The following is a 13,020-nucleotide window of genomic DNA, read 5'->3' as shown; positions in this document are numbered from 1 at the left end:
GGGGCTGGATCCCAGGACCCTGGGATCATGACCTGAGCCAAAGGCAGCTGCTTAACGACTGAGCCACCCAGGGACCGCTACACTAAAGACATTCTTGACTAGCAGGGCACCTGGGTGGCTCAGTCATTAAGCGTCTGCCTTTGGCTCAGGTCATGATCCCAGGGTTCTGGGATCCAGCCCCGCATCGGGCTCCCTGCTCCGCGGGAGGCCTCCTTCTCCCTCCCCCCTCCCCCTGCTTGTGTTCCCTCTCTCACTGTCTGTCAAATAAATAAAAAATCTTTAAAAAAAAAAGACATTCTTGACTAGCATTATAAGTAGGTAGCATGGAATATGGAAAAGGAGACAGTTATAACTTCCACATTAGACTAATTAAGTAATGGATGATGGTGTATCTTTCCCATTTATATATTGAGCACAAATATGTGTGTGTGGAAATTCACATGCAATGAATCAAAGAGACTGAATAATAAGTCATAGTGACTATCTCTAAAAAACAATTTCGAGAAAAAGACTAATGCTAAAGATCACCCCACAATATATTCCATACTATAACCAAAGTATTAAGTGCTATATGTGCCCAAAGGAGAGGGAGACAGATTCTTTCTGAGAAGGTAAGGAAATCTTCACAAAGGAATTGAATTCTGAGTTGAAATATTCATAGTAATTTCCTGAGTGGAGAAGAGAGGAAATGGCATTTCAAGAAGAAAGACTAGCATGTGCATAGTTATAGAGGTTCAGAGAATAGTGAGTAATTTAATATCATAATAGAAGGGAACTGTACTGTGAGACAAGACTGAAAAGGATAGGTCAGTTTAGGATGTTTTAGGTCTCATGAGCCAGGTAGTTACTATGGACTCATTTCTGCAGCCCATGAAATTTTATTAAGAATGGGAGTCATACTATCAGATTTATGTTATACAAAAATAATGCTGACATCATTGTGAAGGATGGACTAAAGAAAGAAAATGAGAGGAAGGATTTTAGATAGATGTCAGGTATTGAAATAGTCCATTTGAAAAATGGTCTGGGCCTGAAAATAGTAGAGATCCACAGAGCAGATCTGAGAAACATTTCAGAGGAAACTTAAGAAAAGAGAAGAGATAAGGAAGACTTTGAGCTTTCCGTTTTGGGTAAATGATAGAAAACTATATCATTAATCAAAACAAGGTTTATAGAAGAAAGAGAAAATTTGGGTGAGGTAAGATAGAGAGTTCTATTTTGGAATGTTGCATAATTAAAAACCTGTGGGGCATCCAGAAGGAGAAGACCAGTATGCAGTTTTATATTCAGACCTGAAGCCTAGTAGAGAAACCAAAGCTTGAAAAATAATATGTGAATTATTGGCTTGAAGGTAGTAACTGAAGCCATAGAAGTAGAGGTACTGTGTGTATATATGTAGAGGAAGTTAGAAAGGGGCATAAGATGGAACCCTGGAGAGTAGCAACATTTTAAGAGCAGTATAGAGCAAACAAAGGCAGGAAAGGCAATAGGAAGAGTGACCAAGAGGTCAGAGGAGATGGAGAAAGGAGTGGTAATTTAGAATTCATAAAAAAGGTTTTCAAAAGGGGTGCCTGGGTGGCTCAGTTGGTTAAGTGTCGGACTCTTGGTTTCAGCTCAGATCATGATCTCAGGGTCCTGAGATGGAACCCTGTGTTAGGCTCTGTTCTCAGTGTGGAGTCTGCTTGAGATTCTCTCTCTCTCTGCCCCTTCCCCTGCACTCTCTCTCACACACACTCTCTCTCTCTTTCTTAAATAAATAAATTTTTTTAAAAAGGGTTTCAAAGGTTTTGGAGAGGTATTAAGTAGAATTAAGTCTAAAAACAAATCAATGGATTGAGACTAGAGCAGTTACTGATGGTATTCATGAGACAATTATAACAATGCAGTAAAGTTGGATGCCATATTTCAAGATCCTAAAGAGGAAATAGAGAGAAATAAATTAAATAAATTGTGACTCTTGAAATAGGATTGATGGTAAAGGCTTTGAGGTTTGGGGTTGGGTATGCTTGTTCAAATAAAAAAACTTCAAACATGTTTACAAATTGACATGAAGAATGATGCATAAAGGGAAGATCAGAAAGTAGAGGGATGTTGAAGTGGTGCAATGAGGTTTTAACGGCCAAGAGCCTAGAACAAAAGTACAGATGGGAATTTTATCCAAGGAAAGGAAGAGAGTAACTTCTTCATCTCAGGTAGGAGGCAAGGAAAATTATGAATACAGTTATAGATAAATATGAATATGGGGAAGAGAAAAATGTGGAAGTTTCAATATTGTTGATGAAGGAAGAGTCAATACTCTTCTGATATACTGAGAATGAGAAATGTAGACTAGCATAAACCCAAAGGTGTATATCTTGTCTGTGTGCACTTTTAGAGAGTTTTTGGAGTTGCTTCCAAATTTCACAGTTGACAGCATAAGTTTTGAAATCAGACATATCTGACTCTTCCATTTATTACTTGAATGACCTTGGACAAACTTCCTTATCTATAAAATGGGGGGTAATAACATTATGTGCCTTATAGGATAAAGTACTTACAAGAGTATTCAATAAAATTCTACCAATCATCTTTATCATTATTATCCTCTTCATCATAATTATATTAAGAGTTTAGAGTTTTCAGATTTTTTTAATGCCAAACTATAAAAATTGATAAATTGATAATTTTATTTCAATTAAGCTTAAATAAGTTAAATTCACTTGTTAAAATGTATATGATAAATATTTCACAGTTGAATAATGACATAGCTTGCAAAGCACTTTCATAATATATTATATGATTTGTTCTATAAAACAACCTCTTTAATATTATTACCAACATTTACAATTTCCCCCATTTTACTGATCCCCATTTTACAGATGAAGAAACTGAAACCCAATTTGTCTATTCATTTACTCAATGGTTATTTACTGATGGCTTACTCATGTAAGGCACTTCATTTGGCACTAGAACTAGCATAATGCACAAAATTGCATCTTTTAAAGATCATTCTGGCTTCTGAGTGAAGCATAAATTTGGTGAGAGAAGCAAAAGTAAATGAGGGACAGTTAGGAAGCTATAGAAGTAGTCTAAGCATCAGAGGATAGGAAATAAGCCTTAGAAGTGTGGTAGTGGTAATGAAATAAAATGAACAGAATCAGAACATTTAAAAGTGACAGGATTGAATGAGGAAGGACAGTGAAAAAGGAGGGTGTCAAAGATAACTTCTAGGTTTCTGTATAAATGCAAGTGAGTGGAAAATAAAAACATTCACTAAGATGGACACTCTGAGTAACAAATAGATTTTAGAAGAAGAACCCTGCCATTCAGGTTGGGGTAGGCTGGCTTTGACATGTGCTTGAGATGGCTGGTGATGGTTCAAGGAAGAAATCTAAGCTAGAGATCCCAATTTGGAAATCATCCACAGAAAGATGGGAATTAAGTTAAGGGTATAGATAAATTTGCTTAGAGAGAAAGTGTAAGATGGGAAAAGAAGACCCTTCATATCTAAACTCAAAACCCCTTATTATTTTTAATAATGTCATGCTGCTTTTGCATGTAATGTTGAACCCATCCAAACACAAAATTTCTGGGGCACCTGGGTGGCTCAGTTGGTTAGGCATCTGCCTTCAGCTCAGGTCATGATCCCAGGGTCCTGAGATCGAGCCTCTCATTGGGCTCCCTGCTTGGCGAGAAGTCTGCTTTTCCCTCTCCCTCTGCCCCTTCCCCCTGCTCATGCTCTCTCTCTCTCAAATAAATAAATAAAATCTTAAAAAAAAAAAAAACCCACAGAATTTCTATGTGGTGCTTCCAGTATACCACTTGCTTTATGTGGTGCCTTTCTAAGCTCGCCTGTATGTAAAATCAAGTGTAATCATATAGAAGAACAAAATCAGTAACTTTAGCTCTTTAATTATGAATAAGTCTAATTAATACCATAAATATATAGTTAATTCTCAATTTCTATATGCAAATCCATGGGCTTTCCATCAAGAAATATCTCTGCACAATTCCTAATGTCTCTTTGGATCATTCTTATTCCTACTGGGTTATGACTGGACCAATGTCCTAGTCCAATTAGACAAATTATATTACTCACTATTATGTCTCTATTGATCATTTAGAATGTCATAAAATAAATAATACATTCAAGCTCATTTTGTGGATTTCATGTAAGTCTATATGATAATATTTAGTCAAAAGAGAAAAAGGCCTTCCTAGAAGTACTACAGAAAGCCTGTTGGCTTAGTATTCTGGATATTTGGATTCTAGTTTCAGTGCCACCAACAGATGGCCTTGGGCAAACAGCTCAAACTCTCTGACTCTTAGTTTTTTCATCTGTATAATCAGGAGATTGATCCAGGTCTCCAAGTTTCCTTGAGTTCTAATATTCTGTAATCATGTGAAAATCCTTGAAGGAACATGAATTATTCAGTGGGTAGAGGTTTACAATCATCTTAAAGAATCCTTATTCCCCACTTCCCCTAAAATAAAATTTCTTCTGTCATATCTGATCATTTTTAGTACTAGAAAAATAGCAAATATATTCGTATTGACATTTTTTCTTCCAAGTTGATGCTGAGTGTGTCATCAGACTCAAAACCTGCTGGAGAAACAGTTCTGCACTTCTGATAGTTTTCTAATTCTAATCTGACATTGGGGCTTTTAACTATGAATAGCCTCATGGCATTCTGCATGAATTCTTACTGTGTATTCCGAAGTCTGACATTTCTCTTACACTTAAATTTGATTTCAAATTTCTTTGCTTTTCATTTTACCCAAAGTTGCTTTTTTTAAGGGTTGACATTTGTTACATTGCATTTGGCTTTTACCCATCACTTCAAAGTTTTTTGAGTAAGATATTGACCCTGTATCATTTTTCAAACTAGAAAAAGAAGAACAAAAGAGAAAAACGATGATATGGGGAGAAAATAAGAAAGGAATAGAAATGACAAAAAAACAAGTCAAGTGGAAGAAGTTGACATGTGTATTTTTCTGTTGAAATTTCACTCCATGATGCCACTGGCCCTGTTGAAGGTTGTCTGGATCCTTGGTGATGTTCCTTTCACCCTCTGAGAAGAGTTGTCAATGATTGAGGGGAGAGAAGAGGAATGATGATCCCCAAATTTGAGCATTGGTCATGTGATTTCAAAGCCCGTTTGTCATTCAGGGAAAAGATAAGTTGATGGCTGCTGTCTTCAAAACAGACCACAGGTGCAGATTCCTTTTATGGCCCCACAACAATAACACATGCCAAACTATATTCTCAAAACTAGGTTTGCAGTCCCCACGGTGCTAATAGGGGTGTTGCAAGGTCAAGACTATTTCCATAATAACTCTAATATGTCACTTGCCTCTGTCACATGTATTCACTTATGCATGTAGAGTGTTTTCAGACATGCAGTATTGCATCAGATCTAATACAGAAAGAGATAGGGGAATCTAGTTGTCTTCTATTAAGCCAGACATTATAGATACTTGTAAAAATCTAAAAAAGTATCATTCTTCTCTCTAAGTATTTTCTTTGTTTTTGAAAGTATAGCTGTTTTTCATAGGAATATATTGTTTATGTTAACATGTAATGGGGTAATTGATGTTATCTTAAATGAATTGATAAATATTTCTTAAATGTCCTGGGTTTGTTTCTAATATGGCAATTCTTGATAGATATAACTCACATAAAGAAAAATTCTTTGGAATCTTCCATAATTTTTAAGAGTGTTGAAAGGGTCTTAAGACCAAAAATAGGAGAACCTCTGTTGCACAGGAACTTAAACACTGGGCAGTTCCTACTTCTACATTCAGCTAAAGAGTTATCTAAATACTTGATACTCTTCCTTTCCTGCCCAGGTAAGGATTACTATTCCATCTTAATCCTCTGCTTAACCATAAATTTTGTGTTTACACTGTTGGCAAAATACAGAGCTGATATTTCACTAAAGTTCCTTTGAAAATGTTTATCTTGAAATTGCTTTCATTTTACTTAATTTTTTCACCTTTGCGTTTTTTAGCCACATGTCTTTAGTTTCCTTTTATTAACTTTTACAACTCTAGTCTTCAAGGAGCAGTTTTTTCTTTGTATCTAAATGAACTCATTGGACAAAGAACTATAGGCAATTTTTAAATATTTCCTTAACAATTATTGTACAGAGTTATATTTATCTTAGCTGTGGTATTATGTCCTTTTACAGATACCAAAGACTCCGTTGTTAGCTCAAATTAGAGGAAACTAAGGCCTGAATAGATAGAATCACTGCTCATGAAACTCATATAAAACTGAATAGTAAGCCAGTGTGATGTTTTGCTTTTGACCAAAATTGGTTTTGCTCTCTATTCAGACATGCTTGGAAAGTAAATTAAATAACCTAAAGTTACTTAAATGGACAATTAAAATGATGAATAACCTTAAAGAAGTGATTATTTCACATGAACTCTTGTTACACTTAATTTTAAAAATTCATAATAAATAAAAATTCCTCACCTTACATGATCTTCTCTCCAACAAGTCGTAGAATTTTACTGACCTTGCATCTTTTTAATATTTCAAATCCGATAGAGTGCCATTTATTACATTATAAATGATTTATTTTCTGAATGATTATAAGAAAGCTTCTTACAAATTTAAGTAAATGAGGTCCTCGTTAATATCAGCGTAATGAATCTTCTAATGATACTTTCATTTCTTCCCCAGACTCAAGGTATAATGCCCATGCCTCTAGTAATTAGTAGTCCCAAGGTTAGCAGAATCACTAGAGAGTGGCTCCTGGTTTATTATTGGCAGGAATTATATGTATTTTTCAAGCAAGTCAGGTCACTGGAAAGTACAATAACCTGGCTTGTGGAAAATTTGAAATAGTTTGCAGTCCTTCTGCCACATATAACATTTCAGTCTGTAAATATCCCACAACATTCAGAAAATCTGGGTACACTCACCTCATTGAGGAATGCGTTACTGAGCATGAAATGCCAATAACTATATCCCAAGAGAATGTTTAAACAATTTCAGACAACATCACAGGGAAGAAATGCCAAGAGTTGTGGAACGTATTTGTCCATTGATCTTTGCCTGAGTTCAGGGCCCTGGAAAGGTGTTAAGCAGAAATTCTCCAGAGGCAGAGATCCCTATTTGGACCTATTATGCTAAAAGAATATTTTAAGTCAACCAAAAAATATAATACTTTTACACAATGATGTTTATTCTTAAAGGAACATATGATTTGGAGCTTTTTTCTAGTGCTGGTAATGAACTTGCACTTATTCATATATATTCATAATTAGTTAAATGAGCCTTACTTTTTAAAATCATTATATTTTAGTAACCCATGAAACTTGCATATAGAAAGTTGGAAAAACTTTAAAAATTAAGCTTAAGAAAGAAAACTAAAATCATCCATGAAATTTCCATTCAGATATTTATTATTAATATTTTTAATGTTCTCATCTTTTTGTCAAGCTTATGGAAAAATATGCACATTTTTAAATGGCATTATACTGCATATATTTTTCATTATATTTTCATATCACTAAATATTCTTTTAATATTTTTCGACTACATGTATTCTATTATATGGTCATAGCTTATTTAACTTTTATTTTAGACATTTATGTAATATCCAATTTCATATATCCTCACATATATCTCTGATTATCTTCTTAGGATAAATTCCCAAAAGTAGATCATTAGATCAAGGAATAATCAAATTTAAAATTTTTTTTAAAATGCATGTTGCTATATATTGCCATTATGTATGAAGGGACACATTTCCCAGGAGCTTCACTAACACTGCCAACATCTCTCTTAATGTGGCCAACTCTTCCTAAAATAATCAAATGAAAGTTATATTTGGATATGCTTTACTGTTGTTAGGCCTTAGTCACATCTCAGGATGTCATGTGGTTAGTTTTTTAGCAATTTCTCTTCCAATTTCTTCCTAAACTTCATGCAAGAGTAGTGAATAAAAAGATCCACTCCTTTCCATTAATGTGTAAAAATGTTCTTCCCAACAGTTTCACATATTAATACAAGTAGATAATTTTTGGGGGGCTGTACAGATGTAACTAATGTTTGTTCTCCTATTCCTGAAGGAGTCTGAAAAAAAATAATACATCCTTCTTTTTTATTACATTCAGATTTGTTTTTCTCTCACCCTTTTGACTGAGAGGAAACAAATTTTAAAAACCTGGGACTTACATAAGTGGTATTTTTGAGTTAAATCTATTACTACCAATGTAAATTATTTCAGAGCACAGCAAGAAATAAAATGGGCTCAATAATATGATTTTTCTCATTATTATCATCACGATCAATGCATTTTTATTAATGACCCAATATGTACGGAGCATGGTGCTAAATCCTAAGAATTAAAAAAAAAAAAAAAAGAGGCTAGAACAGTTGATTTATTCACTAGTTGAAGAATGATGGCACATATATAAAAAATGATAAATTCTAATAAACACTAGCATATCTTAATTGCCCAATGGAGTCAGCCAGTCAATGCCCTTGGAGTTCAGAGAAGTGATTAGTAAAAATTGGGATAGTTACTTTTAAGAGGATTTGATCCACATTTTGAAAGAGGACTGGAAATTTAACAAGATAAGAGAAGCTCTTCCAAATGGGGTTACAGAGCTCACAAAGGTGAGAATGCACATGACATTTTCAGAGGAAAATAACCAGTAAGCCAAAGCAGTTTATTCAGTATTACAATAAGAGAAAAATCTCGTGTTCTTCTAGCCTTGGCTATCTAGATAAGCAGTGTGGGCCTAAGAGAGGTACGTCGGAAATAGAAAACCATTTAATGTTTTATGAGAAATGAACTTAGAAATAATTTAGGGAAATTTATAAGGTATTACTATGAAAAATGTTAGTACCAGCATGAGATAATTATGGCCTAGACTAGCTAGTTGCAGAAGAAACTAAAAACAGGCATAATGCTAGAGTACCATTAGGATAAAAAAGGCCAACTGAACTTGGCAAATGATTAGATATAAAGATAAGAGACTACTAAGAACTTATTATTCAGCTGTGCTTGTTTCAGGGATTCATAATGAATGAGCCTGCCTTCAACCAAGTACATAATATAGAATCCCCTGAGAAGGCTGTGACAAACTCTACAGGGGGCTACCAAGTAGCTGGAACAGCTTCCCAAGTAAATTGGTCCTTGAGTTTTGACTTCAAAGATGAATTGAATTTTGCCAGATGGGAAAGGGGGGAAAACTCAATGAAGAGGGCAAAAGAGGGAGAAAATATGACTCAAAATTTTAGACCTACATGATTGGAGAAAGATAGTAATGCAGACCAAAAGAGGAAAGTCTAGCAGTAGAGATGTTTTAGGTGGAAAGATAATTCAGTTTAGACATTCTGCAAACATATGTGTAGAGCATATTCACCAATCTGGGGGCATCTGGGACACATCCATGAACAAAACAGGCAAAAGCTTTCTGCTTTCATGCAGTTTACATTCTAGTATTTGGAAATAAATACATAATTAGAGGTATAGTGTTCACCAAAGAGTTTTGTTTTATTGCGATGTTTGTTTCTGTTTTCTTTCTCTATTGTCATTCATATCAATAAGATAAAATAAGCACAAAAGAAAACATGGGTGACTAGTATCCGACTTTAGTCATCACTTAGGCAGGAAAATGTTCTGAGTAACTACTCCCTCTAAGACTTCAAACTGTCCTCAAACTGACCTTGATGTCTACAGGCTTCAGATAAATGGTTTAGTAATTGAGAGCAATAAATTAAAATCAATCACATTTAGTTAGGAGAAAGTAGTCTCAGTGTGCTAAAACAAGCTCACCTTCTTCTAGCTTTGCATTTTTATTGCACCCTTTCTGCTGTCCACCTGTGCTTGATGCTATGCTGGGATCTTCCGACCTTAGCAGTACTTCAGGAGATGTGTCTGGACTATAGTTTTCTTACTAGGTCTTACTGCTAGATTGTTCAAAAGGAGAAAATTATTGGAAAAGTATTCACTGGTCAGAAATAAGCGTTTCGAGTGACTAACTGTGGAGTGAAATTTTTGTTGCAATTAAAATACTCAGTTTAATTTAAGATAAAATATGTAAAACATTACATTTAAGCATTACATTTCAAACTGCTATCAGGGCCAGTTGAGAGATACTAAGTAATACCAGTTTTCCTTTTCTTTTTCTTTTTCTTTTTTTAAAGGTTTTATTTATTTGACAGAGGGAGACACAGCGAGAGAGGGAACACAAGCAGGGGGAGTGGGCGAGGGAGAAGCAGGCTGCCCACTGAGCAGGGAGCCCGATGCAGGGCTCAATCCCAGGACTCTGGGACCATGACCCAAGCCAAAGGCAGACGCCTAACAACTGAGCCACCCAGGCGCCCCATACCAGTTTTCCTTTTCACTGAACTGCATAGAATTCATTTCACCCTTCAGTAACCTGATATGCTGAAGAGACTGGACATTAAAGACTTTAAAGTTTCCTGACCTCCTTAGTATTAAGAGCCAGTCTTCAGAGCTCTCAGCTGATTGGTTGAAAGCACTCAGTTTGTTTCCATGCAAAAGGATTTTTGACTTTTGTTTTTATTTATTTCCTTGTTTTTTAATCAGTTTCAGTTACTATAAGTAGTTCCTTCAAGTTTTAAATTATGCATATCAACTTTTTCTGAAAACTTGTTTATTTAAAATTAATTGTTCTTACAAAAGCCCCAGTTATATCTAATCATGTCAAAGCAGTATGTCAAAAGCATGTCAAAATGGTGTGGTGCCGAAAGTTATCTCTAGGCACTTCCCAGGAGCTTGGAGATAATTGAATCTAATTCTTCCGGTGGAACAAGATGATGGCAGCCTGAAGAGCGCATCTGAGGATTAATTGTTTTGGGGATAGATATTCAAATGCTAAGTACTTTCATAAATTTAGTTCAGTAACAAACATTTATTAAGTGTCTAATGGGTGCTAAATCTTAAAACAGACATATGCAATCCAAAAATGAATAAGGCACAATTACCCTCAAGACCTTCATATCCTGGTAAGATTTAGTCTTATTAAATTATTTTTATTTATTAGATTTCTGGTTTTTCATTATGATCTGGCCAAAACTCCTTTAAATATATTATATCTCACTTTTAATCATATAAACCATCAGGTCTCTAGCTGGTAATAATTTACTTAACAAATGCATGGTTAAATAATAAGCCAAGATTTCCATACACTTTAGAAAAGATTTTAGATATCCTACAATCCTTTATCGACAAGCTGGCAATTTCTGATTTAAATCGAAGTTTCCAAAATTGAGTTGAAAAGGCTTTTTATTGCAATCCACATGAGAGTACAGAATGTGGAAAAATAATAATCTGATGCTAATAATCATCTTAATTGATTGTGAGATTATGATTTTATCTTCTGTGCTGGGGGTGGAATTCATTCTCTCTTCTCCCTGACATTTTTCATGGATTACTCCATACCATTAATCGCTAATAGATATAATTATTTTGTATTAGTTTTCCAGATCAAGAAATTCGTAAAGTGGCAGTTCAACAATTAGACAACCTCTTGAATGATGAACTACTGGAATATCTCCCACAGCTAGTTCAGGTAAGAACAGCAGAGTTTCCAAAGGATTCTAGAATTTTAACTAATAATCCTCTAAAAAGAGTTTCCAATAAGTCAAAAGTAGGCTACCTAAAGTGGTATTGTAATTTGGCAAGCCAGGGACTAAATTATAGCTCATGTGTCAACATGGGTAACATAGACATTCTTTAGCCCAAACTGGTAGTTACAAAAAAGGTCTAGAAGAGCCAAAGGGGACATTTTTTAATATTATTATTATTTAGAATTGGGGAAAAAAATAGAAATGCAGGTGATAAAATCTTTTCATCTAAATATGTAGAACAATTAAAATTAAATTAATGTTATTTAGAAAATAGTTTTTTGCTAGGCAGCTCCTCATAATATATGTGTTTCTTGCCTTTCCCTTAGAACATTCTAACATTGATTATAAATCTATAAAAGAGGTTTTGTAAGATAATACCTGAATTCTGCCAACAGATACTGCATTTTAGTCACAACATTAAACATCACAACGTTGGTGTAATTTTAGAAAATAATGTGGCCAGATAAATGAAATATAGAAATATGAGCAAAGATTGATTTAGTCTGAGTATTTTGAAACATAAACAAGCATACATCTTGCAAATGACCACGTAAATGATTGAATATCCAAACTACAAATAATATTGTTTTCCCAAGTTGACTATGTAATGAGGACTGAATAGGTAGTTTTAATAGAGTGGTCTTTATGTTTTTCGTTTTTTGTTTTGTTTTTTAACTCTGATATTTTCTTACCCAAAAGGTCAGGTTGTAATTACAAGCTATTTAAATGCCAGGTGCCTCAGTTTTTTAACATTTAAGACAGAGAACTTTTTTTTTAAAGCTTTTATTTATTTGAGAGAGAGAGAGCACAAGAGGGGTGGAGGGGGAAGGGGCAGAGGGAGAAGCAGACTCCCCGCAGAGCACGGAGCCTGATGTGGGGCTCAGATCATGACCTGAGCTGAAGTTAGACACTTAACCTCTTAACCAACTGAGCTACCCAAGTGCCCCTAGGACAGAGAACTTTGAGACTAATGGGGGAAACCCCTATCAGTGACGGGAATACCATATTGCTTTGCACATGGAATATGCACTTCTCTGAAGGACTCCTAAAGTGAAAGCTGGTTTAGAAATAGCTATACCATATAGTTACTCTTACCAGTTTTTATAGTTGTGATTTTTCTATACTTATCAGGATAGTGTAGTGAAAATAAAAATTAATCAGACTTGTAGGAACACTGTTCATCTCATGATTCATGAGTATTGGCAGCATGCTCTATCTAACCTAAATCAAAACAGTAAGTTTTTACAAAATCTTATATATACACTAAACCCATTTGAAAATGGCAGTCTGGAATAAATAAGCAATACGCTTGGCACCAGGAAAATCGCTGAGAGCCATATATCTGCAAATCCAAATTCATATGACAAGGTGTACACAAAATCGAACAAAGCAAATACACAGAAGTAAAATTAGGAAGTGTT

The 13,020-nt window shown here is 34.8% G+C and overlaps 1 protein-coding gene and 1 pseudogene across 2 annotated transcripts in view; one reads left to right on the top strand and one right to left on the bottom strand.

Moving 5' to 3' along the window:
* LOC118025402 overlaps positions 1-6,917 on the bottom strand; it is a 9,305-nt pseudogene extending 2,388 nt beyond the window's left edge.
* PIK3C2G (phosphatidylinositol-4-phosphate 3-kinase catalytic subunit type 2 gamma) overlaps positions 1-13,020 on the top strand; it is a 344,923-nt gene that overhangs the window by 121,491 nt on the left and 210,412 nt on the right. For both annotated transcript variants that reach the window (XM_035028133.1, XM_035028132.1), the window contains one exon: positions 11,448-11,541. In XM_035028133.1, coding sequence (XP_034884024.1) covers positions 11,448-11,541 — 94 coding nt within the window. The remainder of the gene's footprint in view (positions 1-11,447; positions 11,542-13,020) is intronic.

Source organism: Mirounga leonina, unplaced genomic scaffold (assembly GCF_011800145.1).
Source record: "Mirounga leonina isolate KUSES-001 unplaced genomic scaffold, KU_Mleo_1.0 Mir_201, whole genome shotgun sequence".
Lineage (NCBI taxonomy): Eukaryota > Metazoa > Chordata > Mammalia > Carnivora > Phocidae > Mirounga > Mirounga leonina.
Note: the sequence above shows the minus strand (reverse complement) of the source record. Positions and strands in the feature narration are given on the sequence as shown.